This window comes from Halichondria panicea, chromosome 13 (assembly GCF_963675165.1).
Source record: "Halichondria panicea chromosome 13, odHalPani1.1, whole genome shotgun sequence".
Classification (NCBI taxonomy): domain Eukaryota; kingdom Metazoa; phylum Porifera; class Demospongiae; order Suberitida; family Halichondriidae; genus Halichondria; species Halichondria panicea.
The window spans coordinates 11310-39211 of record NC_087389.1 but is presented as its reverse complement, the minus strand read 5'-3'; the positions used below and the strand labels follow the sequence as shown (position 1 = coordinate 39211).

General features: G+C 45.6%; 7 protein-coding genes and 1 long non-coding RNA gene across 20 annotated transcripts; 3 read left to right on the top strand and 5 right to left on the bottom strand.

The window, feature by feature from the left end:
• Positions 1-813: 813 nt before the first annotated feature.
• LOC135346236 (transketolase-like) lies at positions 814-4198 on the bottom strand. Its single transcript, XM_064543798.1, has 12 exons — positions 4034-4198; positions 3689-3792; positions 3552-3622; positions 3418-3464; positions 3254-3367; positions 3100-3197; positions 2745-3049; positions 2487-2698; positions 2111-2432; positions 1669-1883; positions 1380-1596; positions 814-1117 (listed from the first exon to the last, which is right to left on the bottom strand). Exons 1-12 carry the CDS (start codon positions 4181-4183, stop codon positions 951-953), a joined length of 2022 nt encoding a protein of 673 aa, XP_064399868.1. The 5' UTR covers positions 4184-4198; the 3' UTR covers positions 814-950.
• LOC135346240 (solute carrier family 41 member 1-like) lies at positions 4193-6590 on the top strand. Of its 2 annotated transcripts, XM_064543804.1 has the most exons (9): positions 4194-4525; positions 4580-4687; positions 4772-4843; positions 4900-5248; positions 5297-5444; positions 5496-5569; positions 5631-5768; positions 5912-6060; positions 6296-6590. In XM_064543804.1, exons 1-9 carry the CDS (start codon positions 4265-4267, stop codon positions 6479-6481), a joined length of 1485 nt encoding a protein of 494 aa, XP_064399874.1. In that variant the 5' UTR covers positions 4194-4264; the 3' UTR covers positions 6482-6590. The 2 variants fall into 2 exon arrangements, with proteins under 2 accessions (XP_064399873.1, XP_064399874.1); XM_064543803.1 differs by having other exon boundaries at positions 4193-4525; positions 4900-5444.
• LOC135346249 (U6 snRNA-associated Sm-like protein LSm3) lies at positions 6511-7143 on the bottom strand. The gene is made up of 3 exons (XM_064543815.1): positions 7000-7143; positions 6829-6924; positions 6511-6775 (listed from the first exon to the last, which is right to left on the bottom strand). Exons 1-3 carry the CDS (start codon positions 7141-7143, stop codon positions 6698-6700), a joined length of 318 nt encoding a protein of 105 aa, XP_064399885.1. The 3' UTR covers positions 6511-6697.
• A 6-nt stretch (positions 7144-7149) lies between these two features.
• On the top strand, positions 7150-8426 carry LOC135346248 (large ribosomal subunit protein eL20-like). The gene is made up of 5 exons (XM_064543814.1): positions 7150-7274; positions 7337-7516; positions 7733-7862; positions 8091-8200; positions 8262-8426. The coding sequence occupies exons 1-5, from the start codon at positions 7257-7259 to the stop codon at positions 8352-8354; spliced, it is 531 nt and encodes a 176-aa protein (XP_064399884.1). The 5' UTR covers positions 7150-7256; the 3' UTR covers positions 8355-8426.
• A 339-nt stretch (positions 8427-8765) lies between these two features.
• LOC135346246 (N-alpha-acetyltransferase 10-like) lies at positions 8766-11698 on the bottom strand. 2 transcript variants are annotated; one of them, XM_064543811.1, is made up of 7 exons: positions 11569-11698; positions 9631-9788; positions 9493-9538; positions 9379-9453; positions 9129-9190; positions 9020-9064; positions 8766-8962 (listed from the first exon to the last, which is right to left on the bottom strand). In XM_064543811.1, the coding sequence occupies exons 1-7, from the start codon at positions 11587-11589 to the stop codon at positions 8821-8823; spliced, it is 549 nt and encodes a 182-aa protein (XP_064399881.1). In that variant the 5' UTR covers positions 11590-11698; the 3' UTR covers positions 8766-8820. The 2 variants fall into 2 exon arrangements, with proteins under 2 accessions (XP_064399881.1, XP_064399882.1); XM_064543812.1 differs by having other exon boundaries at positions 9379-9432.
• A 68-nt stretch (positions 11699-11766) lies between these two features.
• LOC135346243 (procathepsin L-like) lies at positions 11767-14620 on the bottom strand. The gene is made up of 6 exons (XM_064543807.1): positions 14384-14620; positions 13987-14187; positions 13815-13929; positions 12544-12668; positions 12214-12485; positions 11767-11903 (listed from the first exon to the last, which is right to left on the bottom strand). Exons 1-6 carry the CDS (start codon positions 14618-14620, stop codon positions 11804-11806), a joined length of 1050 nt encoding a protein of 349 aa, XP_064399877.1. The 3' UTR covers positions 11767-11803.
• A 98-nt stretch (positions 14621-14718) lies between these two features.
• LOC135346232 (serine/threonine-protein phosphatase 6 regulatory ankyrin repeat subunit C-like) lies at positions 14719-23411 on the bottom strand. Of its 2 annotated transcripts, XM_064543795.1 has the most exons (23): positions 23186-23192; positions 23054-23122; positions 22887-22949; positions 22431-22569; positions 22206-22367; positions 21176-21363; positions 20798-21124; positions 20371-20638; positions 20188-20319; positions 19996-20136; positions 19676-19750; positions 19405-19606; positions 18848-18960; positions 18605-18765; positions 18359-18554; positions 18073-18309; positions 17928-18020; positions 17698-17870; positions 16887-16997; positions 16590-16685; positions 15900-16332; positions 15357-15666; positions 14719-14981 (listed from the first exon to the last, which is right to left on the bottom strand). In XM_064543795.1, the coding sequence occupies exons 4-23, from the start codon at positions 22564-22566 to the stop codon at positions 14864-14866; spliced, it is 3672 nt and encodes a 1223-aa protein (XP_064399865.1). In that variant the 5' UTR covers positions 22567-22569; positions 22887-22949; positions 23054-23122; positions 23186-23192; the 3' UTR covers positions 14719-14863. The 2 variants fall into 2 exon arrangements, with proteins under 2 accessions (XP_064399865.1, XP_064399864.1); XM_064543794.1 differs by lacking the exon at positions 23054-23122 and having other exon boundaries at positions 23165-23411.
• A 239-nt stretch (positions 23412-23650) lies between these two features.
• Positions 23651-27902, top strand: LOC135346251 (uncharacterized). 10 transcript variants are annotated; one of them, XR_010398009.1, is made up of 8 exons: positions 23651-23665; positions 23787-23939; positions 24138-24221; positions 24328-24389; positions 24700-24788; positions 25192-26637; positions 26754-26815; positions 27623-27902. It is a non-coding gene; the product is annotated as an uncharacterized LOC135346251 (long non-coding RNA). The 10 variants fall into 10 exon arrangements; XR_010398008.1 differs by having other exon boundaries at positions 24138-24238; XR_010398014.1 differs by having other exon boundaries at positions 24138-24389; positions 25192-25447; positions 25539-26637.

The following is a 27902-nucleotide window of genomic DNA, read 5'->3' as shown; positions in this document are numbered from 1 at the left end:
ACAAGTTGTCCTCAGTGTGTCACTTGCAACTTGCTGGGAACAAGTCCAACTGACCCCCACGAACCTAACGAGCGAGAGAACGATTAGACCACTCACTAGTAGTAATCATAATAACTTCCCCCACAGAAAATGTTAATTCAAGCAACTTTCGGGAGGTCATAACTTCACTAAAAAGCTATCAATATCAAAACTAAGAGATGCATTCTGTAGCTCTAGACAAGGCCTATCACATGACATGATCAGATCACAGTTCTGGTGGGAGAAAGAGTCACACTCAGCACGCGGCAGTACTCACTATTTCTTAATTGTGTTCCTTTATCTGCAGTGTAAAACGTCCAATGGGTATTCCGTTGTTATAGCAACTGGTCACTGACTCTGCCCCTCTCGTGCTCTCCATCACTGTACGCAATGAAGTAACGGGTCAACAAATGTGTAGCAATGGATGCATTTGATACAGAGGCTGTATCGTTTGATCACTAGTAATGATATCTATTAGCAGATATTGAATGCCAGTCATCTAAAGCAGCCTATACACTATACTAGGTGGTCCACTTTTGATCATGACTAGCCACTCACTTGTACTCGCTGCGATGCTCTTTGTCTCGTGATCCATTGCTGCTGACCTTTTGGGTGAGTATCCACCCGATATCCAGCCTTGTGGAAACTCCTAGAGGGAAGGACAAGTGAACGCTTTTCCTCACTAGCCATCTCCATCTTGTGTGTTAGTGTGTCTGGTAAAGGGTCATCAAATTAATATAGAACAGTTTAATCAATGACGAAACTTATGTTTACTTGGTTGAAAGACGCGGCTAGCTCATTAATTACATTTTTTTGACAAAAATTTATTAATAATCATTTCACTAGCTATAATCTACTGCTATAATTATACTGCTAACAATGTTCCAGCTCTAAATTATTACAACTGTCCAATGTTCAGTTCAGTCTCTTGTTTAAATGAGGCTCTTGACAGCTGTTACAATGTGGCTGGCCGAGATCCCATAGATTTCCATGAGCTTGGCCCCTGGTCCACTGCGAGGGATGCCAGTCACAAAGAGACGCTTGACCACTACTCCACTCTCCTCGCTCAGAGCACCAGCCACAGCCTCTCCAAGACCACCTGGACAAACACACACACATAGTTAGCTAGTCAAGGGAGGGAGTGGACCTACCATACACACACTCACTATGAGAGGGAGGGAGTGGACCTACCATACACACACTATGAGAGGGAGAGAGTGGGCCTACCATACACACACTATGAGAGGGAGAGAGTGGGCCTACCATACACACACTATGAGAGGGAGAGAGTGGGCTTACCATACACACACATAGTTAGCTAGTCAAGGGAGGGAGTGGCCCTACCATACACACACTCCTACCTTGAGCATAGTGGTCCTCCACCACCACCACTTTCCCTCCAGTGGCTTTAGCACATGAGGTGAGGAGCTCCTTGTCAATAGGCTTGAGAGTGAATGGGTCCACCACACGGATGTTCACACCCTCAGCCTTGAGTGTATCAGCAGCTTTCATAGCTTCCTCCAGTGTAACTCCAGCCCCCACTACTGTCACCTTGTCCATGGGAGACTGACGTACAACCTACACACACACACACACACACACACACACATGAATCAGGCAATGTAGAGGGGGAAAGGAGCATTAACAAACCTTTCCTTTCCCAATCTCAAAGACTTCCTCATTGCTGTAGATCACTGGAGTGGCAGGTCGTGATGTTCGTGTGAAGGTCAGACCCTTGTAGTTGGCAGCTAGTTCAATAGCTCTCTCACAAGAGACAGCATCTGATGGATAGAAGCACGCAGCACCAGGAATAGTGCGGAACATTGCAAAGTCCTCCAGTGCCATCTGAGAAGGTCCATCCTCACCTGCCCAGGGGTCAAAGTACACATGTTGTGAGAGCTATTGAAATTATATTCCGAACATAATAATTGACGATCCCTCAAAGAGATGGCTACTAAAATAGCTGAATTCTAGAAAATAACAATACATGGCCTTTGCTTTCGTTAAATATTAAAATTGGTGGATTGTCATCACAACCTAAACACATTATTGGAAAGGTACATGCACACAATATTATAGTGACGCTACTTACCAATAGAACAACCAGCATGTGAGCCAACAAAGTTGACCTGTGTCTGAGAAATGGCTCCCATTCGGATCTGATCAAAGGCACGGGTAAAGAAGGCAGCAAAGGTTGAGCAGAAGACAACGTTGCGATCCCTGCACGCCAGTCCAATACCAACTCCACAAATATTCTGTTCTGCAATGAAACACTCGACATAGCGATCATTGAATGCTTTCTTGTAAGTGAGGGAGAAGGTTGAGTTCTTCGTGTCTCCATCCAAAGCAATCACTCTCTCAAAGCTTTGCCCTAGCTTGACTAGAGCATCACCATACACCTTACGTGTGGCCACCTATACACACAGTGTCAGTATAAGTATAGCACACATGCAGGGCATGCTCTGTACCTTGTCTCCTAGCTTGTAGTTGGGAGGAGTACTCAATTTGATGGTAGGGATGTCAAACTTAGGAGCATCATCAGCAATTGGTTTGGGGCTGACTCCGTGAGGTCCCTTGTTAACAATACGTCCCTCACAAGCAGCAATAGCAGTAGCAGCTTGGTCTCCGAGTGCTTTACCATGCCAGTTCTCTAGGTCCTCAACATTAGGGAATCCACGCCCTGTGTACACAGTAACACCTGATACACACACACAGAGGTAGCTTACCCTTGTAGGTCTTGGCCACAAGGCAGGTGGGTTTGTCCTTACAGAGCTTGGCATTGTGGAAGGCCTCTAACACTTTCTCCACATCATGACCATCCACAATGATTGCATTCCATCCAAATGCATCAAACCTCTTCCTGTAGGTCTCCACATCATGCTCTAGAGAAGCAGGCTGAGACTGACCAAGACGATTCACATCCACAATCAGAACAAGGTTGTCCAACTTGTAGTAGCTAGCAAAAGCTGCTGCCTCCCAAATACTTCCCTCAGCTGTTTCCCCGTCTCCTGTCACACAGTATGTGCGATAGCTACAAACAGCAGAGGGTAATCCTGTTACTAGTATAAGAGCAGATCTTACCTAGCCTTGTCCAAGTACTTGCCACAATAGGCCATTCCAGCAGCCACGCTCACACCTTGACCAAGCGACCCAGTGGCTACATCGATGTAGTTCTGACGCTGCATGTATTATAGAGATATTGTGTGAGGGCTACATAGCATGATGGTGTGCTTACAGGAGTGGGATGACCCTCAAGAATGGAGTCCACCTTACGCAGAGTGAGCAGGTGTTCCTTGGAGAGCAGTCCAGCCTCACACCAAGCAGCATACAGTATGGGGCAAGCATGTCCCTACAAAGCAAGCAATCAGTGGAGTGAGTATAGACAAATGAGTGGGATACCTTAGAGAGGATGAACCGGTCAGCAGCATAGTGCTTGGGGGCTTCAACTGCACACAAAGGGAACAGAGCATTCACACAACACCCGAGGAATGCACAGGAAGCAATATGCTAGCAAGGGCCACCACTTCCCTTACTTGAATATCTCATCTCATCGAAGAAGAGACAGGACATGATCTCAGCAGCAGAGGCACTTGATGTCGGGTGTCTGTGTGTGTGTGTGTGTGTACAGTATCTAGTGGGCATGTGTTGGGTTGGAGGACACTATGCTTACCCAGAGCCCGAGGCTTGAGTCATGTTGACAGAGTGGATACGCATCTTCTCGGCAATATCCTTCAGAGTCTGCAACTTGGCAGCATCTGGCTTAACGAAACTCATCTGCAGCAATACAAACAATATAATAATAGGGCAACAAGTATAGAGACGGATATACTGCACACAAGAATTGCTATGGAAATTGCAGTATAATAATATACTGCAATTATAAATGCTGATTATTTATAAATGCAGTAAAAGGTATTATTTGGACAGGTGTGCACTATTAGCTAGTTATATATGGTTAGGTAGATTTCCTAGCTCTATACTAGCGGCAATGTAACATGCATGCAAGAGTATTCACCTTGAGGAGTGTTTGGAGTCTGGTAGAGGTAGCCTGCAAGTCAGAGGAGGTCACCGAGTTAGCCGGCTGATATGATGAGAGAGAGTGGTTGTATAAACCTGCGCAAGGGCTGTTATCGGAGGATATGGTGGGCGTGGTCTGTCTGGTCATACGTACGCAAAATAAATGGGCAATATTTAGAAGCAATCTAGCTAGAGACAAAGTACGTAGAGTTAATGTTGTGTTATTCTCATGTCTAAGAAACTGCGAGTAAGGAGACGCACTATGACGGAGGAGTCATCAGATAGTGTGTTGAGTGAAGAAGAAGTGGAGAGAGTGACTATTATGAGCGAGGGAGAGGACAGCGGCATCTCTGAGCTAGGACCTGAGGAACACACTAACCCAGGGACAAAGCCTGAGAAACTCTGTACTGTACTACTACAAGTGGGTATTCCATTTGTCATCGCTGGGTTTGGTATGATGGCTGCTGGTCTCCTACTAGATGCTGTCCAGGTAGGACAACACTCCATATCTATAAACACTATTTTACTGTGAACTCTTGTGCAGCACTGGACTGTGTATCAAGAGGTGAATGAGATCTTTATTTTAGTGCCTGCTTTGCTGGGTCTCAAAGGAAACCTTGAAATGACGTTAGCCTCAAGACTATCCACTGCTGTACGTTGACTCCTACACACATCACCCACACACCACACACCACCCACACACCACACACTAGCAATCAAATATTCCCTCTAATAGGCTAACTTAGGTCAACTGGACTCTTGGGCAAATCGCTTCAAACTAGGTTGGGGCAATCTCGCTCTCATTCAGGTATGATAACAGCTTCCCTAGTGAACACAATACACCTGACCCTCCCCCCCCTCTAGGCACAAGCTCTGGTAGTGGCAGGACTGGCTACAGTGTTCTCTCTAGTGTTGGGAAGAGACTTGGAAGTAGCCCATCAGTTGATGTTAGGAGCCTCTGCAATGGGTGCTGCCTCAGTGGCTAGTGTCATATTAGGCTCCATCATGATACTGGTTATTATACTATCACACAGTCTGAGTATCAACCCAGACAATGTAGCCACTCCAATAGCAGCAGCTCTTGGAGATCTGGTCACTCTCGGCCTGCTCTCATTACTAGCCAGGGGACTGTATGACTTGGGAGACCATACTATCTCTGCAGCTACTACAGACTCTGCATTGAGCTCATCTATCAATGTCACATTGGAACAAGGTAATCATGTTTTGTATGAGATAGAATTGACTTTATATTATAATACAGGTTCCGTCATAACTGCTTCTAGTTGTATATTGGTGGGGCTAATAGTCCTGATACCATTGTGGATGGCATTTGCTTATCGGAACACTTCAACCAGAGCTGTTCTTTTCATTGGCTGGGTTCCTGTGATTGTGGCCATGTTAATTAGTAGGTATGTACACTCATAACAGTGTGTGAGTGTGACTCCTGTGTGCATGTGCAGTTCTGGTGGATGGGTCCTGTCCTTTGCAGTCAATAAATGGAAGGGCATTGCAGTGTATTCTCCCATCATCAATGGTACCCCCCTCCACACACACACACACTCGCTGTACCCTCCCACACACACACACACACACAGGTGTGGGCGGTAACCTAGCGGCTGTGCAAGCTAGTCGCATATCAACATCACTACATCAAACTGCTCACTCTCCTGGTCAACCTCTGACCTCTGACCTCCAATACAAAGGACCTTGTAGCTCATTCTTCTCTAAGCAGAGTGAGTGTTTCCACTACTCCTTATATTCAGTTGCCTATTCAGCTGCCCACACACGCCCTATTCAGTCTATACTGCCAACTTAGAGTAACTCATATCTACTCTTGATACAGCATATTCAGTTGTTTTATTCTTCCCTTTATTAGATATTCACGCTCGCACTGCACGCATACTCATAAGCCTGGTGATACCTGGATCTATTGTGTTCTTATCAGTCATCCAACTAGTAGGAGCTGGGCACACAACGCAGTCTTATCTCTTTGTAGTGGGCTACATGGTCTGTGCTCTCATACAGGTATGTGTGTGTGTGGCTAGTCCCCTACCACACCCTCTCTCTTAGGTAGTGCTCTCATACGGGTATGTGTGTGTGTGGCTAGTCCCCTACCACACCCTCTTTCTTAGGTAGTGCTCTCATACAGGTATGTGTGTGTGTGGCTAGTCCCCTACCACACCCTCTCTCTTAGGTAGTGCTCTCATACGGGTATGTGTGTGTGTATGTGGCTAGTCCCCTACCACACTCTCTCTCTTAGGTAGTGCTGCTGCTGCTCATTGCTGACTGGGGAGTGCACAAGATATGGAGCTGGGGTTATGATCCTGACAATATTGCCATACCCTTCCTGACTGCTCTAGGGGACCTACTAGGAACTGGATTACTGACTCTTGGTTTTTGGCTCATGTGGCTGGTTGGAGACAAAGACGATGATGTGGGGGATTAGCAACAACTCAGTCCCATTCATCCAGTCTCTTTATTGCTCATAAATTATAATGTTAATTTTCCTTCAGATACAAACAGTATGTATTACATATAATTTTATAATGACAAACTGACAATTGTAACTGCTCCAGCAGATGTTACAACTCCTCCCCTTTATAACAAAATTGATTGGTAGACAAAGTGAACAAGTCAATGGTACATTTCATACATGATATAGTTATCCTCTGAGTGGTGGTGATATCAGGATGACACCATCTCCTCTCACAAACATCATAGGGACTGTTCTCTTGGTAGACTACACGGAATACAGGGTATATGAGTACACACACACACTGACTCAGGCTGTACCTTATAGATCTCCTCAAATGTCTCCTCATCTAGCTCTACTGTTGTCACTGTCTCCTCCACCTCCGCCAGGACTATGTTCAAGTGTTGATCATATGCCTGCGCAGGAAAACACTAAATACCCTCATATACTACCCGCGGCTTAAAACTGAGGATGGTGGGCATCTTACGTACATGTAGCTTTCCTTTGAGCTCTCTATCATTTCTCATCTTGACATACACCCTCTCATCCAAACTCAGCCGCACCAAATCCAGTGGCTCCTCCACGACATTACCACCTCCTCCTGATCCTAGGCTCGCTTCAGTTTCGTCTGTCATATTTAGATTCTAATTAGCGCACATCAGCTAGACAACCACACCCTCTCCACACTGAGACTAGTTGACATGCGCAGGAGGCACTACACGTGTCCCTTTCTCTCTGACCAGCCAAGATGAGGGCTCAAGGAGCTGTAAGTGTCTGTGTATGTAGTAAGAGTGCTTGTTCTAACCACCTGTGTGTGTGTGCGTGCAGCTGAAGGAGTACAAGGTGATAGGGCGGAGAGTGCCTACTGAAAAGAATCTTGTGCCTGATGTCTACCGAATGACCATTTTTGCTTCCGATGCTGTGTCTGCTAAGTCTCGGTTCTGGTACTTTATGAAGAAGCTGAAGAAAGTTAAAAAGACAACAGGAGAGATTTGCTATTGTGGTCGGGTAAGTTAGGTAACTTGTATTATACCAGCCTTCCTTGCTTTGCCTTGTGTGTGTGTAGTAACCTTCCTTGCCTTGTACTGACCTCCTTCCCATGGTTGTGTACCTACTAGAGAGGTTTAGAACAATACATCAGCTACTCCACTCTGACCTGAGCTATTTACGTGCAGGTCCGAACTAATTAGCTGCCACAATATTATTCGTTGTTATTTCTCATAGGTACTGGATAAGAGCCCATCCAAGATCAAGAATGTAGGGATATGGCTTCGCTATGATTCAAGGAGTGGCACCCACAACATGTACAGGGAGTATCGTGATATGACCATTGCTGGAGCAGTCACTCTTTGCTGTAAGTGTGCTCCTACTATTGACCACCAGTGATTATAACTCGTGTCCAACTGCTCTGAGCAATAGTGCTGAGAATAGAGTGATGAGGTGGTACACACACACACTATATAACCCACCCACACACACACACACTATATAACCCACCCACACACACACACACTATATAACCTCGCCCACACACACACACACTATATAACCTCGCCCACACACTGTATAACTATCTGTATAGATCGTGACATGGCAGCTAGGCACAGAGCTAGATCTTCTTCTATTCAGATCATGAAGGTAGCTGTCATCCCTGCCTCCAAGTGTAGGAGAGTGCATGTGAAGCATCTCCATGTAAGTATCCACCCCCTTCTGTATGACAGTCTGCATGATACATTCTTCCTCTCCTTTGTAGAACTCAAAGATACGATTCCCTTTGCCACATCGCGTCATGAAGTCTCACTTCAAGTCGACATTTGTTGCCAAAAGACCGAACACTTTCTTTTAGAATTTTATTTGGTTGTTTGTATAATGATAAATTGGACTTGGCAAAAAAGTCATGAGAATTGATATAAACCACTCCTACCCTATTACACCAACATAGCCTCGACTCCAGCCCCCTCAACAGGTTTTTCATGCGGCCTGGTATCGAGGCTAACACCAACATTGCTATTCCATGAAGGCCTATAATTATAGTGCCTGCGTTGCACGGCGGGAGAATGTTCTGCTCAGATTAAATGTATGCGCATATCATTGATGTCAGAAGTCTTCTTCTTTGTGTTTCCTACCTCCATTGAAAGGTGATAATGTTCAGGCCATGTAGCCAGTAATTAATCTAGTCTCATGAATCAGCCGCACCTTTGGTGTCCTGACACCAAAGGTGCGGCTGATTCATGAGACTATAATTAATCAAGGTTAATTATCACAAAAGTACAGTCATTCTCGGACCCATACATCAACCACATACAATAGTGCTAGAGTGTCTGTTGTTCTTTAGAGCGCCTCTTCTTCAGCTCTGTCTCTCTCTTGACAGTGTCTGCCAGAGTTGTAAGGCTTCTCTTCATAGCATAAGCATCTTCCCCATCAGCATAATACTTGGCCTCTACCTCTTCACGCCTGCACGACACACGGTATAGATGAGTGTGCACACAACTAACTAACCGACTGACTTACTTGAACTTGAGAGTAGTCTCATACAGATGGAGTGCCGCCCTGTTACTGTGTGTGTGTGTGTGTGTGTGTGTGTGTGTGTGTGTGCGTGTGTGTGTGTAAGGTACCTTACCTTACTCGGACATGTAGAGACACATATTTAGCACCATAACACTCCACCATAGCACGTGATGCCTGTACAACAACAACACTACAATCAGTTGAAGCAATTATTTTAAAGGGGCTGCAAAATATTTGGCAAGTTAACTAGCAAAAAAACAGGCCCATTTTTGGAATTAAGATTACTAAGGCATAATTCTTTCCTCAAAAACAGGGACATATATTTTCCATGATTTTTTTCTTTTACAGTGGAAGGGACGGACCTGATCCATGAGCTTCATAGCCATGCCCATCCTCCGATGTGTGCGCCTTACAGCCTGCATGTGTGAGATGGTTGTCTACTAATAGTAGACTAGAGGTGTGTGTAGAGTACCTACCAGAGATGTAATGTGACCGTGTGGAACCTCATCAGGATCTTCTTCCCTGCATGTGGAGAGAGTACACACAACACTAGGACACCCACCCACACAGCACACCACCCACACAGCACACTACCCACACTAGCATATACTCACATCTTAGCGAGGACATATCCAACTATACGGCCACGATCATCCTCTGCTACATAAGAGAGCTGTGGCCAGGACAGAGCATGATAGAAGTAGTACTTCATTTGATAGTTCTCTGGCAGACAGAGAAGATTGCAGTTCTGCATATTTAGCAGATCTTCTGCCTGAGATGTGAGGAAACAGTTGATGATATGGGCACGTCTCATGGATGCCATTACAGCTTGGCTTAGCAACTAGAGGACACAAAAGCAATCACTGGATAGGCCGTTCAAAGGACTACAAAATGCATTTCTTAACAAGATGCTCAATGGAGCATTTACACATGCAGCGACAAAACGGAAACTTTTCCCAGTAATGACCTTATTCGTGGGTTACTCATACATATGTCCACACACACACATCACTCTACCTGGCCCAGCTGACACACACATCACTCTACCCTGGCCCAGCTGACACACACATCACTCTACCCCGGCCCAGCTGACACACACACATCACTCTACCCCGTCCCACCTGACACACACACATCACTCTACCCCGGCCCAGCTGACACACACACATCACTCTACCCCGGCCCAGCTGACACACACACATCACTCTACCCCGGCCCAGCTGACACACACACATCACTCTACCCCGTCCCACCTGACACACACACATCACTCTACCCTGGCCCAGCTGACACACACATCACTCTACCCCGGCCCAGCTGACACACACACATCACTCTACCCTGGCCCAGCTGACACACACATCACTCTACCCCGGCCCACCTGACACACACACATCACTCTACCCCGGCCCACCTGACACACACACATCACTCTACCCCGGCCCAGCTGACACACACACGTACACATCACTCTACCCTGGCCCAGCTGACACACACACATCACTCTACCTTGGCCCAGCTGACACACACACGTACACATCACTCTACCCCGGCCCAGCTGACACACACACATCACTCTACCCTGGCCCAGCTGACACACACACATCACTCTACCTTGGCCCAGCTGACACACACACGTACACATCACTCTACCCCGGCCCAGCTGACACACACACATCACTCTACCCCGACCCAGCTGACACACACACGTACACATCACTCTACCTTGGCCCAGCTGACACACACACGTACACATCACTCTACCCCGGCCCAGCTGACACACACACATCACTCTACCCCGGCCCAGCTGACACACACACATCACTCTACCTTGGCCCAGCTGACACACACACATCACTCTACCTTGGCCCAGCTGACACACACACATCACTCTACCCCGGCCCAGCTGACACACACACATCACTCTACCCCGGCCCAGCTGACACACACACATCACTCTACCTTGGCCCAGCTGACACACACACACACACATCACTCTACCCCGGCCCAGCTGACACACACATCACTCTACCCTGGCCCAGCTGACACACACACATCACTCTACCCCGGCCCAGCTGACACACACACATCACTCTACCTTGGCCCAGCTGACAAACACACGTACACATCACTCTACCCCGGCCCAGCTGACACACACACATCACTCTACCTTGGCCCAGCTGACACACACACATCACTCTACCCTGGCCCAGCTGACACACACACATCACTCTACCCTGGCCCAGCTGACACACACACATCACTCTACCCCGGCCCAGCTGACACACACACATCACTCTACCCCGGCCCAGCTGACACACACATCACTCTACCCTGGCCCAGCTGACACACACACATCACTCTACCCCGGCCCAGCTGACACACACACATCACTCTACCTTGGCCCAGCTGACACACACACGTACACATCACTCTACCCCGGCCCAGCTGTAATTATGCACCTCCAAAACATAACACCATGGCTTATAGCATTTAATACAGTACACTTGATTGCCCATAATGGCTGACATTATTATATTGAGCACACTCACTGTGGCGTTCCTGATGTTCATGTCTGCTTCTTCATACAGTCCTCTGGTAGTTGGGCGGAGTCGGAGGGTTGGACTCGCGCAACCACGCCCACTTACCTGTGTTCTAGCCCCTCCCCTTTTCTGTGTACAGGGCGTGGCTCACCTATCATCATTATATCATAATAATCACAAAAATTTATAATGGGTAGCTAAGACAGAGTCACTACTAGTCTACATAATTATTGTCCGCCAAAGTTCACAGAGAGGGCAGACTTGCTGACGTGGCAATACCACAATTATTCCCATTGTTTCTGGCCAGTAGACCAAAACCTTTAATGCCCCAGTTAGGACCCCAACTGTGTGTGTGTGTGTGTGTGTACGTGTGTGTGTGTGTGTGTGTGTGTGTGTGTGTGTGTGTGTGTGTGTGTGTGTGGGGGGGGGGGGGTTGTGATTTTTCAACAGCCATAACTTTATTACCGTTGATACAATGTCAACAATTTTGCAATTTTCTGAAAATCCAAAAGTTCGTCGCCCTAGGAACAAATACTTGTTTTGATGCGCCACCATATTTGAAAGGTGTCTTTCTAAGCTTTAAAAATTGTTACAATTCAAGCTATGGCAACTGAAAGAGCTTGAGGGAAATGATAAACACAACATTTCTCTTACCTGTTTTTGACTAGCCAATAGTCTTGTCCGTTTAGACTCCCGTAACCAATGACAACCAGTGCATGACTGAGCACAGTACTGGAGCAATAGTGAACATTGAGAACACCTTCAGAATAGAACTGGAAAGCAGTGGAGGTAGCATCAACATGCACACTGACAGGGCCCATGCTACCCACTGCTGCCAGTAGACTAGCCTCACTGCCAGAGGGGAGGACCACTATACCTCGAGCACTGGCACCCCAATAGGCAGGGGAATAAGAGCAAGCATATTGCTGGGGAGGGTACTAGAATGATCAATATATACCATAACTATAATAATATAGTACTGACCTTTGACCTGTATGGATCTCCTCCGGAGGGGTAGCCGTCCCAAGTGTCCACTCCACCGTTATCGATGACATACAGCAAAGCCTTGTTGACCTCTCCACACACGCAACCATGGTTACCAAATGAAACTGCACAGTACATACGTGTATATAATAAAGCCTTCAAAGCAACTAAATAGTGTATTAGGTATGCCAGCCCCCTTCACTAATAATGTATTAGGTATGCCAGCTCCCTTCACTAATAATGTATTAGGTATGCCAGCTCCCTTCACTAATAATGTATTAGGTATGCCAGCTCCCTTCACTAATAATGTATTAGGTATGCCAGCCCCCTTCACTAATAATGTATTAGGTATGCCAGCCCCCTTCACTAATAATGTATTAGGTATGCCAGCCCCCTTCACTAATAATGTATTAGGTATGCCAGCCCCCTTCACTAATAATGTATTAGGTATGCCAGCCCCCTTCACTAATAATGTATTAGGTATGCCAGCCCCCTTCACTAATAATGTATTAGGTATGCCAGCTCCCTTCACTAATAGTGTATTAGGTATGCCAGCTCCCTTCACTAATAGTGTATTAGGTATGCCAGCTCCCTTCACTAATAATGTATTAGGTATGCCAGCTCCCTTCACTAATAATGTATTAGGTATGCCAGCCCCCTTCACTAATAATGTATTAGGTATGCCAGCCTCCTTCACTAATAATGTATTAGGTATGCCAGCCCCCTTCACTAATAATGTATTAGGTATGCCAGCTCCCTTCACTAATAATGTATTAGGTATGCCAGCTCCCTTCACTAATAGTGTATTAGGTATGCCAGCCCCCTTCACTAATAGTGTATTAGGTATGCCAGCTCCCTTCACTAATAATGTATTAGGTATGCCAGCTCCCTTCACTAATAATGTATTAGGTATGCTGCCAGCCCCCTTCACTAATAATGTATTAGGTATGCCAGCCCCCTTCACTAATAGTGTATTAGGTATGCCAGCCCCCTTCACTAATAATGTATTAGGTATGCCAGCCCCCTTCACTAATAGTGTATTAGGTATGCCAGCTCCCTTCACTAATAATGTATTAGGTATGCCAGCTCCCTTCACTAATAATGTATTAGGTATGCTGCCAGCCCCCTTCACTAATAATGTATTAGGTATGCCAGCCCCCTTCACTAATAATGTATTAGGTATGCCAGCCCCCTCCACAGTAGATATGATATAGGCTGCTGTGGTTGGGCCATGTACACATAATGTACAGATATTGGTACAGATTACTCACTGGAGCAGTCCACAATGTTTTGTTCACTAAGTTTCACTAGTTGCTTGTAGGCCAGAGCATGTAGTCCTTCCAGAGAAGCCATGGAGGAGAAGGCATAGCTGCTACCACACCTCAACTACACAACACACACACACACTGTCTCTGTTAGAACATTGTGTATTGCACTACACACCTGATCTTTGACCTTGGTGACTATTCCAGAGGTTCTCCAGTCCATGGTGTCTGGGAGGTCACCCCCCACAGCTCCACTAGAACCCCCCACACTGGACCAATCCCTGAAGAGAGTCGTGTTGTGGAGAATGTTTAGTTGTGATGCGTTGGTTGGACTAACCCTCTGTACACATTGGGTGGAGGATATGAACTCTCCAGTGCTCTGAGAGGGAATACAACACAGCACTTTAATGGGGGCTATAACAACTGCTGTTAATTAACAGTAATGTAGGTATACAACACAATACAATTACCCTCAACAAAGGCCACACTCTGTGAGAACAGCATCAATATAATACAAGAGGGTTATTAGCACAGATCTAGCGTATAAAGAAGTGAAATAAGTAATTAATTCATACCAAGCCTCCAAATTGATTCATGGCCAGCCTGTAACCATGGAGATGAGCGTTCTCATTATGTGCTTGTATGTACTCCATATTAGCCGCCCACACAGCACACAGCTCCACATCTTCCACACCCTCACTCAAGCCACGACCATACTTATGCAGCCACTGTCTACACTCTACACTCAGGCTGTCATGAGCAGCACAGCCCACACACAGACAGAGTAGAGCTACAGCTACTAACATATCCATAGCCTCTAGTCTAGTGCCAACTATCGACTAGCTATATAACTGAAACAGTCCATGCACTCTTGCGTACAGCGTATGAGCCAGCGCGTGAGTTGACAATGTTGACACGTATTCTCTCTCTATAGAACAACGGGTGCTAACATACGACCACACAAAACAGTCTAATAGGAAACAAGTACTCTACACAAAACAGTCTAATAGGAAAGTACAAGTAGTCTACATAACTAAACACAAGCTAGCCAGTTACTAGGTTGCTACGGGTGACAGTTGTTGCCGTGGTGATTGCGCCCTCCTTCCTCCGTGACTTACATAGTGTGGTCCACTGTACAAATCACCATGACGATCACCATGGCGATGACCTGACCTAAAGATACAATACATTTTGTGGTGTAAAAAAACAAATGCACAATTTGGGTTCAAAATAAATCTAAGCACATCATAATTATTGTAGCACTACCACACAGGCACTATATCACACAGGCACTATACCACACAGGCACTACCACACAGGCACTATACCACACAGGCACTACCACACAGGCACTATACCACACAGGCACTATACCACACAGGCACTACCACACAGGCACTACCACACAGGCACTATACCACACAGGCACTACCACACAGGCACTATACCACACAGGCACTAAATGTAACTAGAAATCGCAACACAAGTTCGGCTCAGTAGTGAGACCCACTAGTTAGCCCACACTTTTTTCAAGAATGGACCACTCACTTAGTTTTGAAGTCAATAGAAGTAATAGTCAAAGATGTTGTTGAACTTTGACCCTTTGATATAGATTGCTGAGTCGACATTTTTTTGCGTGCCTTGTATTCACCAGGTTTCACAAAGTGCAAAGTTCTCTCGGCATGTACAGTCTTTGGTCCAATGGCTCGAGAGTGGGTGTGGCCTTGTGCATAATCCCGTCCATTTGTCCACACAGTTTCTATAGGAGAAGAGGTGAGTGTGGTCCCAGAGGTTGTGGGTGTGGTCTCACGGATACGGAAGAAGCCATGAGGAGTAGCACGCACACACGAAGTGGTCGCTAATGTGTGCGAGGTGTAACACTATATCATTGATGTTAAGATGGTGAGCTGATTAGACATCACCTTGTAGCTAAAGAACAAAATGCACATTTTAGTTGTGCAAATGGACAATCCTTACACAAAAATTATTATGGGCAATTAAAGTTACCTACATTGTACCAAGAGTTCATAACCTAATGAACTCTTGGAGTTGTCCAAACAGGCTACACATTATTACACTACTAGCTCTCACATGACGGAGGGGATGTGGTGGATTTGCGGAGGAGGTGTTTATTCTTGTGCCTCACTTCTGGTTCCTGTGCTAAGTGTGGGCGACGTGAAGCTGTGAGGCTGTGAGGGTGTGAGGCTGTGTGAGGATCGTACACTTGTCTAAGCCTTTGAATACGCCCACTCAGTTCCTTCTTAACACCCCATGCTGCATGTCTTAGTGCTCTTTGTGAGGTTCGTGCTTGTTGTAGGAGCAATGATGTGTGTCTCTCTTCTCTAGAGCGGTCCCAATTAATGAGTGATGATTGCAGGGACGTCCTCTTAGCTTTGTCCTTTGCCTGCAACCATTGAGCTACTGTAGGGCGTGAAGAGAGTCCCATGTCAGCCATTAGAGCTGCTAGCTTCATGTTCTCATCACGAGCTGCTGCAAGACCATCTTCTATAGCAGAAGAGATCTCCTGTAGAGGGACATGTAAGATAGTGTGTCAGCACAAACACACACACAGTGCATGTACATCTGTAATATTAGCTTAAGACTTATTGGATTTGGGAGCTGTTTGATAAGCTAATTGAATTTGGGGAAGACCTTTAGGCTAGCTGTACTGATAGTATTGTGGTCATGTTGGCCACAATACTATCACCAGCCTATGTTGTACACTATTCACTGGAACTGGAGCTAGGGGAGCCCTGCACACACTCCACAGCACACCTTTACCTCTGATGATTGCTCTGCTTGGATCATTCGTTGGGCCAGCCTCTGCAACACTTTATTAGAGGCTTCTCTTGCACGAGATTCTTCCCCCAGAAACTCCTATACACACACAACACACACACCACATGTCAACACCCACACCACATGTCAACACCCACACCACACATGTCAACACCCACACCACACATGTCAACACCCACACCACATATGTCAACACAGTAAAGAGGCTACACACTGGGAACTAGTGTTGGGCCGGGCCATAACAACTCTTAAGGGGCTAGGCTATTACATTATGCATACCTGTCTCCTTGATAGTAGGTGTGCTTGTAGTCTATCTCCCTCTAGACCTCTCCTGAGCCTAGCTCTAGTAGCACCAGCTCTAACCAGCTCCTCCACTGCAAGGTAGCCTGCCTGTGTGTGTGTGTGCGTGTGTTTGGAAGGGGGGTAGTAAGCACAAGGCTAACTGGGTTGGATGAAACTGCGCCCGCTGAAGCGTACCATTTTGACTCAAACGGAATGCATATTAATTAATTTTTATGAAGGACATTCAATTTATATTTTTCCGGTCTTCAGAGGAGCACCAAACCCGTCATTGCCAGTCCACAAATTTCGGTCCCTTTAATTTCCTGACTTGTGGATAGCTCAAGGAAAGGCGGAACCACTCCCATACATGCGGAGTCCGGGTGTGACTGTCAAAAATCTATGGTTAAACACCACAAAACATGCAGTTGAAAAGCAAGCTTTGTTTTTGTATTTTGTTCAGGAAGTGCAACTATTGGACAGGCAAAATGTAACCCACGTGACGACATTAGTTTCTTTTATCTTTTCCATTGTGGATATGCTAATTTTTCTGTCTCTCTTTAGCTTTGTTCGCAGATTTTTAGTACCATGACGATTATTTTTAGGCTCATGTGATTCTTCTATCTAGGTGTATCATCTATGTTAGGCGTTTTGTGGCTTGTAGCTACATGTACTATCATGTACTATCAGTGTAAGATCAAAGGACAATGTGCAATAAATAATTATATGCCAGTGTGTGTGTGTGTGTGTGTGTGTGTGTGTGTGTGTGTGTGTGTGTGTGTGTGTGTGTGTGTGTGTGTGTGTAACTCACAGACTTGCCAGTGTCAAGTTGAGCGATTGCTTTCCTCAATCTTCTCTCATATGGATCCACAGTAATCACCACAGGGGGCGGAGGTGTGGGGAGTGTAGGAGTGGGCGTCACTACTGTAGGGGGTGGAGTGGGAGATGGAGTGGGCGGAGACTCGTCACGAAACCACACAATATCTGAGAGCAACAAAGAGAAAGGTTATAATTATGATAGTGACATGTACATGTACTAACCTGGTAATAGTGTGGAGGTGGTATGGTGCTGTAGTGCAGTGTCAGTAGCTACACTGTGAGCTACCTGTACTGCCTTGTCTCCAAGAGCCGTACCTGAGGCAACAAAGAAGAACAAGATAACACTAAAGGCCACCTTTGACCTCACCAATCACAACTGATGCTAGTAATGTAGCGTGTGCTGCATACAGGCCAACAGCACTAGACAGTATTGACCCCTCCACCTCCGACCTCTTGTCTCGTCTGAGCATGCTTAGTGCACGTTGGAGGAGGTGGGCTTTAGGGGGCGTGGCTGTGGCTGTGGCTAGTGGTGGAGGGAGGTCAAAGGTTGGTCCAGGCTCTTGTGCTGGTCGTGTAGGTGTGTGTGGTCGCAATGACACAGTAGCTGCATGAGGTGTCTAGATCACATGATCAATAATGCACTGTATACTTACATATGGCTTCATCCTCGGGACTGACCACACCCACTTCAGGTTCAACCACCTCAGAAACTGCTACGTCAGCTATTTCCTCAGTCTTTTCTTCGTCTTTTTCTTCCACTATTGCTGACATTGCGCCCATAGAGGTCAAAAGATCATGTACCTCAGAAGTGTTGCCAGGGGCATAGTCAAGGGGCGTGGCCTTGTCACCCTGATGAGGTCAAAGGTCAGCAACATAATGCCTGGGTTATACACACTCACTTCTTCGTTGGTTGCCATGGCGTTGACGTCAGCATTGTACTGTAGCAGTATTTGTATGCAAGTCATGTGACCTGCAGCGACAGCATAGTGTAGTGGAGTAGCCCCGCCCAGTATAGCCTCGTTAACAGGAGCACCCCCTGACAATAGATACTCCAAAACCTCTGTGTGTGTGTGTAAGGTGTGAGGTGTACGTGTGAGGTGTGTGTGTGTGTGTGTGAGGTGTGGGGGTGTGTGCACACTCACCAGAATGGCCATTAGCTGCTGCTTGGTGTACCGCCCCCTCATTATTGGACCCATGAGATATGAGTAGCTCTACCATTGTTAGCAGACCAAGACCAGCAGCCAATGCGAGAGCTCTGTATGTACAATTAATAGCAGCCAATGCTAGAGCTTTGTATGTACAATTAATAGCAGCCAATGCGAGAGCTCTGTATGTACAATTAATAGCAGCCAATGCTAGAGCTCTGTATGTACAATTAATAGCAGCCAATGCTAGAGCTCTGTATGTATAATTAATAGCAGCCAATGCTAGAGCTCTGTATGTACAATTAATAGCAGCCAATGCGAGAGCTCTGTATGTACAATTAATAGCAGCCAATGCTAGAGCTCTGTATGTACAATTAATAGCAGCCAATGCTAGAGCTCTGTATGTACAATTAATAGCAGCCAATGCTAGAGCTCTGTATGTATACATGAATAGTGAAACCATACAAATGGCAACTTCTTATATTTGACAGGACATGCTATTTGTGGGTTCATCAGCAGGAGTGTTCCTGGTATCAGTAACTAGTATATCTCACGTTGTGCCTTCTGCATCACATGTGCTGTGATCCAAGCCTTGCTCTAATAGTCTCCTACCACACTCAGTGTGTCCACCAAGTACAGCAAGGTGCAACGCAGACCGCCCACTGTCATCAACATCATTGCCATGGATACCACCTGTCCTCTCCAGCAAAACCTGACAGCTCTCAATGACACCACTTAGTGCAGCACAGTGAAATGCTGTATGTGGGTGGGGTGTGTGTGTGTGGTGTGTGTGTGTGTGGGTGGTGTGTGTGTGGGTGGACTCACGAGTCATCCCTTGGTTGTCCCTAGCGACAGGATCGGCCCCTTTTGTTAGCAGAGCAGATAGTGCCTCCAGATTGTCTAGTGTGTCAAGTACATGTACATGTGATCTCATGTATAACTACCATAGCGGGTAATTTTCGTTAGTGAACATTTTCGTATGAACTGCTCAATTAAATATTTCGTATTTTAAATTAAATATTACAGCTCAGGATAGTGACGTTGAACGTATTGCGGTAGATTTTCGTATGATGTTCTACATTACGAAATTCCCCCATACGAAAACAACCCGCTATAATTATGGTAGTTATACTATTACAACTCACTGGGATACTTAGCTGCTGTGTGTAGGGGTGTGGTCCCCTCTTGGTCCGCCACCATGACCTTTGCACCCTCCGCTAGTAAGATAGCAAGACAAGCTTGCAAGTCTCTACATTGTTCCAAGCAATCTTCATATTCTCCTGGCTCTGCAGTAACAAGACAATAATTAATACGTCTCTAGGGGTCAAAGTGCTCACCCAAGAGGTCAGGGTTTGGTTCAGCTGTGCGTTGTACTGCATAATGAGTGGGCGTGGCACCTGTTACATCACCAGAGTTCAGAGAGCATCCCATCTCCAGTAACCGTGGCAACACAGCATAATTACCACTTGCTGCACAGTAATCAATATCCGCCCACTCATCTCACACTATTAGTACCCTACCTGTTGCCCAATGTACAGGTGTCCTTTGTTCATCGTCTATTGCCTCCACTGAAGCCCCACCCACTATCAGCGCTTGTAATCCCTCCTCACACCCACTCACGGCACAAGTGACCAATGGGGTGCGCCCAAACCTGTCACGTGACTCGAGGAGACCACGCCCCTTCTTGAGTATGAGAGTTATGCAAGATGCAGAAGTAGGCGTGGCACTTCCTGCCGCCCAGTGTAGAGCAGTCTTGCCCTCAGCAAAGTCTGTTGCCAACACATCAACCTGGGTGTGTGTGTGTGCATGGCCCCACAAAGTTCTTACTGGAGTGCTGAAACTACTAAGGCTATAATTATATAGCTTGGTGCATGGCTTCACCCTGTTCCTGGCTCTCTGAGGGGGTGGCTATGTAATGTACATGTGTGTGTGTGTGTGTGTGTGTACCTTCTTGTGTAATAGGAACTTGACATTGTGTGTACTAGCATAAGCTGCAGAATGCATGATTGGAGTGAGTCCTTGTGCATCCCTCAGGTCCAGTACACTACCGCCCACCACCCTCACAAAAGCACCAAGTCCACTATCCACACTCTCCCACACTGCCGCTAGGTGAACAGGAGTGTGACCGTTAGTGTCTACTATGTCAGGGGCTGCTCCGTTGCTTAGTAACAGCTCTATAATGAGCCCATGTCCTAACTGAGCAGCTACATGAAGAGCAGTGGTTCCAGTCCCATCCTGCACTGTGTTAGGATCAGCATCAGCAGCTAACAGAAGCTGTGTGTGGATGTGTGGGTGTGAGAGGAGTGTGATGTGTGGGGAGCCCACCTGAACAGACTCCAGGTTGCCAGTGGAAACAGCATGGATGAGAGGTGATCTCAATTGAGCATCTGGAATCTCTAGAATTTCCCGAGGCAAGAATCTTAGACAATGACTCAAACAACTGATAGCACTTTCAGCGATGGCTAAATGAAAGGGGGAAGTCCCTAGGAAGTCAGGAGCAGTCAAGTCACTTCCTGGATAATAGATAATAAGAGCACTACTTAGTTTACAGTACTGGAGTTTGCAGAATCTTTGCAACACACCAGTAAAAGCGTAGAGCGTTACGCGTTCCTTATATGGATTTTGTGTACACACTGTGGTCTGTTTTACTAGGAGCATTTCCCATATAAGGAACCACAGTGCTACACACTTCTATTCATGTGTTGCAAAGATTCTGCAATCTCCAGTACTTTTCAAGTAGGTTGCCAAGTTGAATGTTGAAGTGAGTACTCACACCACTAAACCACAAAGCTGATACAACTGTCACAGCCTGTCAGTGTGATGATGCCCATGCATGATAATACACAGCACTGACTACATGTGGGGGTGTTCATCTATATGCATATTCAAATGACTTGAGGTGCAGAGTGTTGCTACACTACTTAAGCAAACCAAGTAAGAGAATTAATGTACATCAGCAAAAGTACTGTAAAAGAATAGAGCATTTGTTCGGGAGAAGTGGAGATGTCGAGCCAAAGTAGCAAAGGCATGGTCCTCATCCTATGTTGAATCCGTAACAGTGCTACAGATACTCTTTGAAAATCTAGGCACTTACTTAGGAGAAGTTCAAGCAAAGACATTTGTACATAATCATAATTATAAAGCTTGTGGGTAGATCATAATCATGATCAGCTTTGTTTTGTGGTTTAGTGGTGTGAGTACTCACTTCAACATTGAATGATTCAACCTACTTGAAAAGTACTGTACCAGAGCACTACTTACTGCTTACCAGAGCACTACTTAGTGTACACTAGCTTACCAGAGCACTACTTATACACTAGCTTACCAGAGCACTACTTAGTGTACACTAGCTTACCAGCAATAACCAGCTCTGCTAGTATATCATCACGATGATAATAAATGGCCCAATGTGCGGCAGTGCGGCCGTGTGATTGGTCAGCACTTTCCAACGCTATGCCATATTGTACGAGGAGCTGACATGTCTCCAAATAATTCCCATTAGGATTGACCTCTGTACCTGCAGCGAAAGGGTAGCACACATAATGGGGGAATGCACACACACACACACACAAGTACGCACCAGCTCCAATGATGGTGTGCATGAGCAGTGTGACTCCACTCTGAGTGACTGTATGGATGAGGTCTGGTGTGTCGGTGAGACATCTCTGTACGATAGCCAGGTCCCCAGATACACACGCCTCCACCAGAGAAGACATCACCTGCAATAGACAGCACCCTCTATAATTATTACTGCACACACTATTAACCTAGCTGGCCAGGCTGGGTGGACACACTGGCTGTATCAACCAGGCTGGCCAGGCTGGGTGGACACACAGGCTGTATCAACCAGGCTGGCCAGGCTGGGTGGACACACAGGCTGTATCAACCTAGCTAACCAGGCTGGGTGGACACACAGGCTGTATTATCAACCTGGCTGACCAGGCTGGGTGGACACACAGGCTGTATTATCAACCTGGCTGGCCAGGCTGGGTGGACACACACACACTATCAACCTGGCTGCTGTAATTGCACAAACCTTTTGAGTAGCTTGCTGAGAGAATTTATGTAGAGAAATGGGGGACCATGGCAACGAAACACCCTGTTCGTGAATATCCGACATAATTATGAGAATTATTCATACCACATAGGCCTACCCACACCCACGTACATTGCAACTATCACTGTGGCCTAGGGTTGTCTAACCTTAGGGGGCCGGGGTGGCCGTGGGGGGTTGGACTCCGCCCAACTAGGGGGGGATGGGGGGAGGGCCGGCTATGAGTAAAGTAAATTATGGTGTGATTACACAGAACTCACCACTACAAGTACTGCCCTCACAATAATGTCCGTACAATCTTGGCCAGCCTACCATGGTCGAGTACTGCACATGAGAGCCGTCTCCCTGATCTCATTTGCGATATGGTGGCGACAGCCCCTCGCGTGCGTAGGCTGTCCCTGCCAGTTTAGCTCTAACAAGTCATGGGCTGGTTTAGCAGTAATTCCTCAAACATTGTTCGCTTTTAGAGGCCGGAGAAATTATTATAAGTGCCTTCCAAAATTTCGTGCTATAGGTCTGCCGGTCTCAACACCCACTCAGTCTCTAAAGATGGGTGGGGCTGCTCCTGCAAGCTATGACCTCTCAATGGTCCGGATGAGACTTAGCAGCTTGGCTGCCTATGGCTGCCTACCTCGTGGTACACAAATGAATATAGTTAGTTGTCACGCATGTCATGATAGAGCACATGTCATGATAGAGCACATGTCAATTGCAGCCACGAGAGAGTAAGACGAGGTGCACCCTGCCGGCTGTCTCTTTTGGTGAGCGCTATAGCTATATTGGAGCAATAATTATGGTAGTTGGATATTAATAGTGACAGCCTTGTGTTAAAGTAGCTCTGTGTATACTGTCCTTATAATATTATTGTTGTCTTACTCACAGATAACTACTCAACGCTGCACAGCACAGGACTCAATCACTCATAATTATTTTATATTTTATCTTTTATGGGGGACGCCCCACTCTTAATTTTTATCACTGAATGGCTGCTGACGTACGTATATATAAGAGCACTACAAGATACGACAGGAAAGGGTCAGTATAATAATTATGTAAGTGATGTAGTGTACTATCTTCTGGTATTCAGCCCCTTTAATGAGCACAGGATTATATAGATCTCCAAGCCATTAGTTACATCACTATAATTATGCAATTATCTGCTGTATTTCATATTGTAATGATTCATTGGGTACTGAATTTATATGGATGTATGGATGGTGCTATGCCTTCCAGGCCGCAACATAGAATGCTGGCTTTCTGATCGAGGAGGAGATGATCTGTTATTGGCCGGGGATGGAGTCCTCTGAGAGACAAAGGGCCAGTTACTGTATCATGTATGAATATTCTGTTGCTTGTACATTTCGTAGCAATTGACTCTAGAGTAGCATCTTGAGCTCCCCTTTCTTCATCACTCAATCTGCAGGCAGTGTATGTGATTTTCTGACAGGAAAGGCTACTCTAAACAGAGGGAGTCGGCCACACAAGGTATAGTCTAATAATTATTGTGCAGTACTAGATGATCTTCTCTGTTTTGGGTCAGATGCAATTGCCTTGAATCACTAGCCAGTTAAAACATTTCTTCTACTCTTGGCTTAAGAAATTGTATTTTATTATTGTACCAGCATTAGGTAGTTAACTCCACTTATGCATTGACCTCTACGTGTAGCGGTTATTTGAGCCCTCGAGAAATGTTGTATAGTTGTTCACATTTCAATGCCAGGAAACCATAGCTTTGCATAGTGCGTGGGAGTGTCTTCCATTTGTATTACATGAAGTGTGAAGTGTGTTTGTACAGAGAGGACTCCCACGGTGGCAATGAATGTGAGGCAATGATCTGATGATGGCTCCACTGCTCTGATGGACCAATGCAGGAGAAGTTATTCTGTATAATTATTACACTAAATTAATGTATGCCACTGTTTGGATCGGTTTCTGTTCTGCTCAGCTTCTTCCTCCAACTTGCTTACGCAGGCTAAGCTTATTCTTAGTTCATTCTTAGTTCATTCTATAGTCTAGTATTATTGTCGGTTTGGTTGTTTGATGTTTTTCACCTGGTCATACGGAATCACTTCATTATTATCAGTGCAGACCACACCTCTATCCACACATTGTATCTGCACATCCTGTATATAATTATGGGGCCACACCCCCACTCACTGTACTGATATGTGGTCACACCCACATACATGGTAACCCTCTTGACCACACCCCCACCCATGCATTGTATCGTACATGCTGTGTTTTTGTGTACAGTACACATCATCCGTGTCTTTATCCCCACACCTAGTCGGAGGGACAGCAAGTTCTACTAAGAGCCAGCATCACCAACTAACCAACACACTACAAGACCTACCTACTACCAGCTAGGACAGCACACCACCCGGGACAGACTCTACTATACCATGTAATACGCCTTTGTATTACGATCATGATACAATTTGCTGCCCTCCCTCGCCAATGGATTGAATAATTATGGACACTCGCAGGACAACTAAGAGACTGACACACAATAATAGACACCAAAGGGCCAGTTACTGTATCATGTACGAATATTCTGTTGCTTGTACATTTCGTAATGTAATTGACTGTAGAGTAGCATTTTGAGCTCCCCTTTCTTCATCACTCAATCTGCAGGCAGTGTATGTGATTTTCTGACAGGAAAGGCTACTCTAAACAGAGGGAGTCGGCCACACAAGGTATAGTCTAATAATTATTGTACAGTACTAGATGATCTTCTCTGTTTTGGGTCAGATGCAATTGCCTTGAATCACTAGCCAGTTTAAAACATTTCTTCTACTCTTGGCTTAAGAAATTGTATTTTATTATTGTACCAGCATTAGGTAGTTAACTCCACTTATGCATTGACCTCTGCGTGTAGCGGGAAAGTTCGTTATTTGAGCCCTCGAGAAATGTTGTATAGTTGTTCACATTTCAATGCCAGGAAACCATAGCTTTGCATGGTGCGTGGGAGTGTCTTCCATTTATATTACATGAAGTGTGAAGTGTGTTGTAAGTTTATACAGAGAGGACTCCCATGGTGGGAATGATCTGATGATGGCCCCACTGCTCTGATGGACCAATGCAGGAGAAGTTATTCTGTATAATTATTACACTAAATTAATGTATGCCACTGTTTGGATCGGTTTCTGTTCTGCTCAGCTTCTTCCTCCAACTTGCTTACGCAGGCTAAGCTTATTCTTAATTAGTTCATTCTTAGTTCATTCTATAGTCTAGTATTATTGTCGGTTTGGTTGTTTTATGTTTTTCACCTGGTCATACGGAATCACTTCATTAATTTTTATACAGTGCAGACCGCACCTCTATCCACACATTGTACCTGCACATCCTGTATATATGGGGCCACACCCCCACTCACTGTACTGATATGTGGTCACACCCCCATACATGGTAACCCTCTTGACCACACCCCAATCCTATGCTGTGTTTTTGTGTACAGTACACACATCATCCGTGTCTTTATCCCCACACCTAGTCGGAGGGAGCAGCAAGTTCTACTAAGAGCCAGCATCACCCACTAACCAACACTCTACAAGACCTACCTACTACCAGCTAGGACAGCACACCACCCGGGACAGACTCTACTATACCCATGTAATACGCCTTTGTATTACGATCATGATACAATTTGCTGCCCTCCCTCGCCAATGGATTGAATAATTATGGACACTCGCAGGACAACTAAGAGACTGACACACAATAATAGACACCAAAGGTCCAGTTACTGTATCATGTACGAATATTCTGTTGCTTGTACATTTCGTAACATTATCAGTAATTGACTGTAGAGTAGCATCTTGAGCTCCCCTTTCTTCATCACTCAATCTGCAGGCAGTGTATGTGATTTTCTGACAGGAAAGGCTACTCTAAACAAAGGGAGTCGGCCACACAAGGTATAGTCTGATAATTATTGTACGGTACCTTCTCTGTTTTGGGTCAGATGCAATTGCCTTGAATCACTAGCCAGTTTAAAACATTTCTTCTACTCTTGGCTTAAGAAATTGTATTTTATTATTGTACCAGCATTAGGTAGTTAACTCTACTTATGCATTGACCTCTACTACTGTGTAGCGGGAAAGTTCATTATTTGAGCCCTCGAGAAATGTTGTATAGTTGTTCACATTTCAATGCCAGGAAACCATAGCTTTGCATGGTGCGTGGGAGTGTCTTCCATTTTTATTACATGAAGTGTGAAGTGTGTTGTAAGTTTGTATAGAGAGGACTCCCATGGTGGCAATGATCTGATGATGGCTCCACTGCTCTGATGGACCAATGCAGGAGAAGTTATTCTGTATAATTATTACACTAAATTAATGTATGCCACTGTTTGGATCGGTTTCTGTTCTGCTCAGCTTCTTCCTCCAACTTGCTTACGCAGGCTAAGCTTATTCTTAGTTCATTCTTAGTTCATTCTATAGTCTAGTATATTGTCGGTTTGGTTGTTTTATGTTTTTCACCTGGTCATACGGAATCACTTCATTATTATCAGTGCAGACCACACCTCTATCCACACACATTGTACCTGCACATCCTGTATATATGGGGCCACACCCCCACTCACTGTACTGATATGTGGTCACACCCCCATACATGGTAACCCTCTTGACCACACCTCCACCCATGCATTGTGTCGTACATGCTGTGTTTTTGTGTACTGTACACACATCACACATCATCCGTGTCTTTATCCCCACACCTAGTCGGAGGGAGCAGCAAGTTCTACTAAGAGCCAGCATCACCAACTAACCAACACTACAAGACCTACCTACTACCAGCTAGGACAGCACACCACCCGGGACAGACTCTACTATACCATGTAATACGCCTTTTTATTACGATCATGATACAATTTGCTGCCCTCCCTTGCCCATGGATTGAATAATTATGGACACTCGCAGGACAACTAAGAGACTGACACACAATAATAGACACCTAACTGCATTTTTGCCATTAATATAATAAAAATAATTTTGCCATTAA

Coding starts and splice junctions, on each gene's coding strand:
- LOC135346236 (XM_064543798.1), bottom strand. CDS start 4,183: ATGACCAGACAGACCACGCCCACCATATCCTCCGATAACAGCCCTTGC. Junction 3,465..3,551: donor CGATGAGATGAGATATTCAA/GTAAGGGAAGTG, acceptor CTTTGTGTGCAG/TTGAAGCCCCCAAGCACTAT. Junction 1,597..1,668: donor TTGAGATTGGGAAAGGAAAG/GTTTGTTAATGC, acceptor GTGTGTGTGTAG/GTTGTACGTCAGTCTCCCAT.
- LOC135346240 (XM_064543803.1), top strand. CDS start 4,265: ATGTCTAAGAAACTGCGAGTAAGGAGACGCACTATGACGGAGGAGTCA. Junction 4,526..4,579: donor TCCTACTAGATGCTGTCCAG/GTAGGACAACAC, acceptor ACTCTTGTGCAG/CACTGGACTGTGTATCAAGA. Junction 5,445..5,495: donor GTGGCCATGTTAATTAGTAG/GTATGTACACTC, acceptor GTGCATGTGCAG/TTCTGGTGGATGGGTCCTGT.
- LOC135346249 (XM_064543815.1), bottom strand. CDS start 7,143: ATGACAGACGAAACTGAAGCGAGCCTAGGATCAGGAGGAGGTGGTAAT. Junction 6,925..6,999: donor AGCTCAAAGGAAAGCTACAT/GTACGTAAGATG, acceptor TTTCCTGCGCAG/GCATATGATCAACACTTGAA. Junction 6,776..6,828: donor CATTTGAGGAGATCTATAAG/GTACAGCCTGAG, acceptor TATTCCGTGTAG/TCTACCAAGAGAACAGTCCC.
- LOC135346248 (XM_064543814.1), top strand. Junction 7,517..7,732: donor AGATTTGCTATTGTGGTCGG/GTAAGTTAGGTA, acceptor TATTTCTCATAG/GTACTGGATAAGAGCCCATC. Junction 8,201..8,261: donor TGCATGTGAAGCATCTCCAT/GTAAGTATCCAC, acceptor TCTCCTTTGTAG/AACTCAAAGATACGATTCCC.
- LOC135346246 (XM_064543811.1), bottom strand. CDS start 11,589: ATGAACATCAGGAACGCCACA. Junction 9,789..11,568: donor TGAACATCAGGAACGCCACA/GTGAGTGTGCTC, acceptor CTCACATCTCAG/GCAGAAGATCTGCTAAATAT. Junction 8,963..9,019: donor GAGACTACTCTCAAGTTCAA/GTAAGTCAGTCG, acceptor TGTGTCGTGCAG/GCGTGAAGAGGTAGAGGCCA.
- LOC135346243 (XM_064543807.1), bottom strand. CDS start 14,620: ATGGATATGTTAGTAGCTGTAGCTCTACTCTGTCTGTGTGTGGGCTGT. Junction 12,669..13,814: donor AAACATTGTGGACTGCTCCA/GTGAGTAATCTG, acceptor TGTACTGTGCAG/TTTCATTTGGTAACCATGGT. Junction 12,486..12,543: donor GAGATCCATACAGGTCAAAG/GTCAGTACTATA, acceptor TACCCTCCCCAG/CAATATGCTTGCTCTTATTC.
- LOC135346232 (XM_064543794.1), bottom strand. CDS start 22,566: ATGTCTTCTCTGGTGGAGGCGTGTGTATCTGGGGACCTGGCTATCGTA. Junction 21,364..22,205: donor AGCAGAGCTGGTTATTGCTG/GTAAGCTAGTGT, acceptor TCTATTATCCAG/GAAGTGACTTGACTGCTCCT. Junction 18,021..18,072: donor ACTAGCATCAGTTGTGATTG/GTGAGGTCAAAG, acceptor TTGTTGCCTCAG/GTACGGCTCTTGGAGACAAG.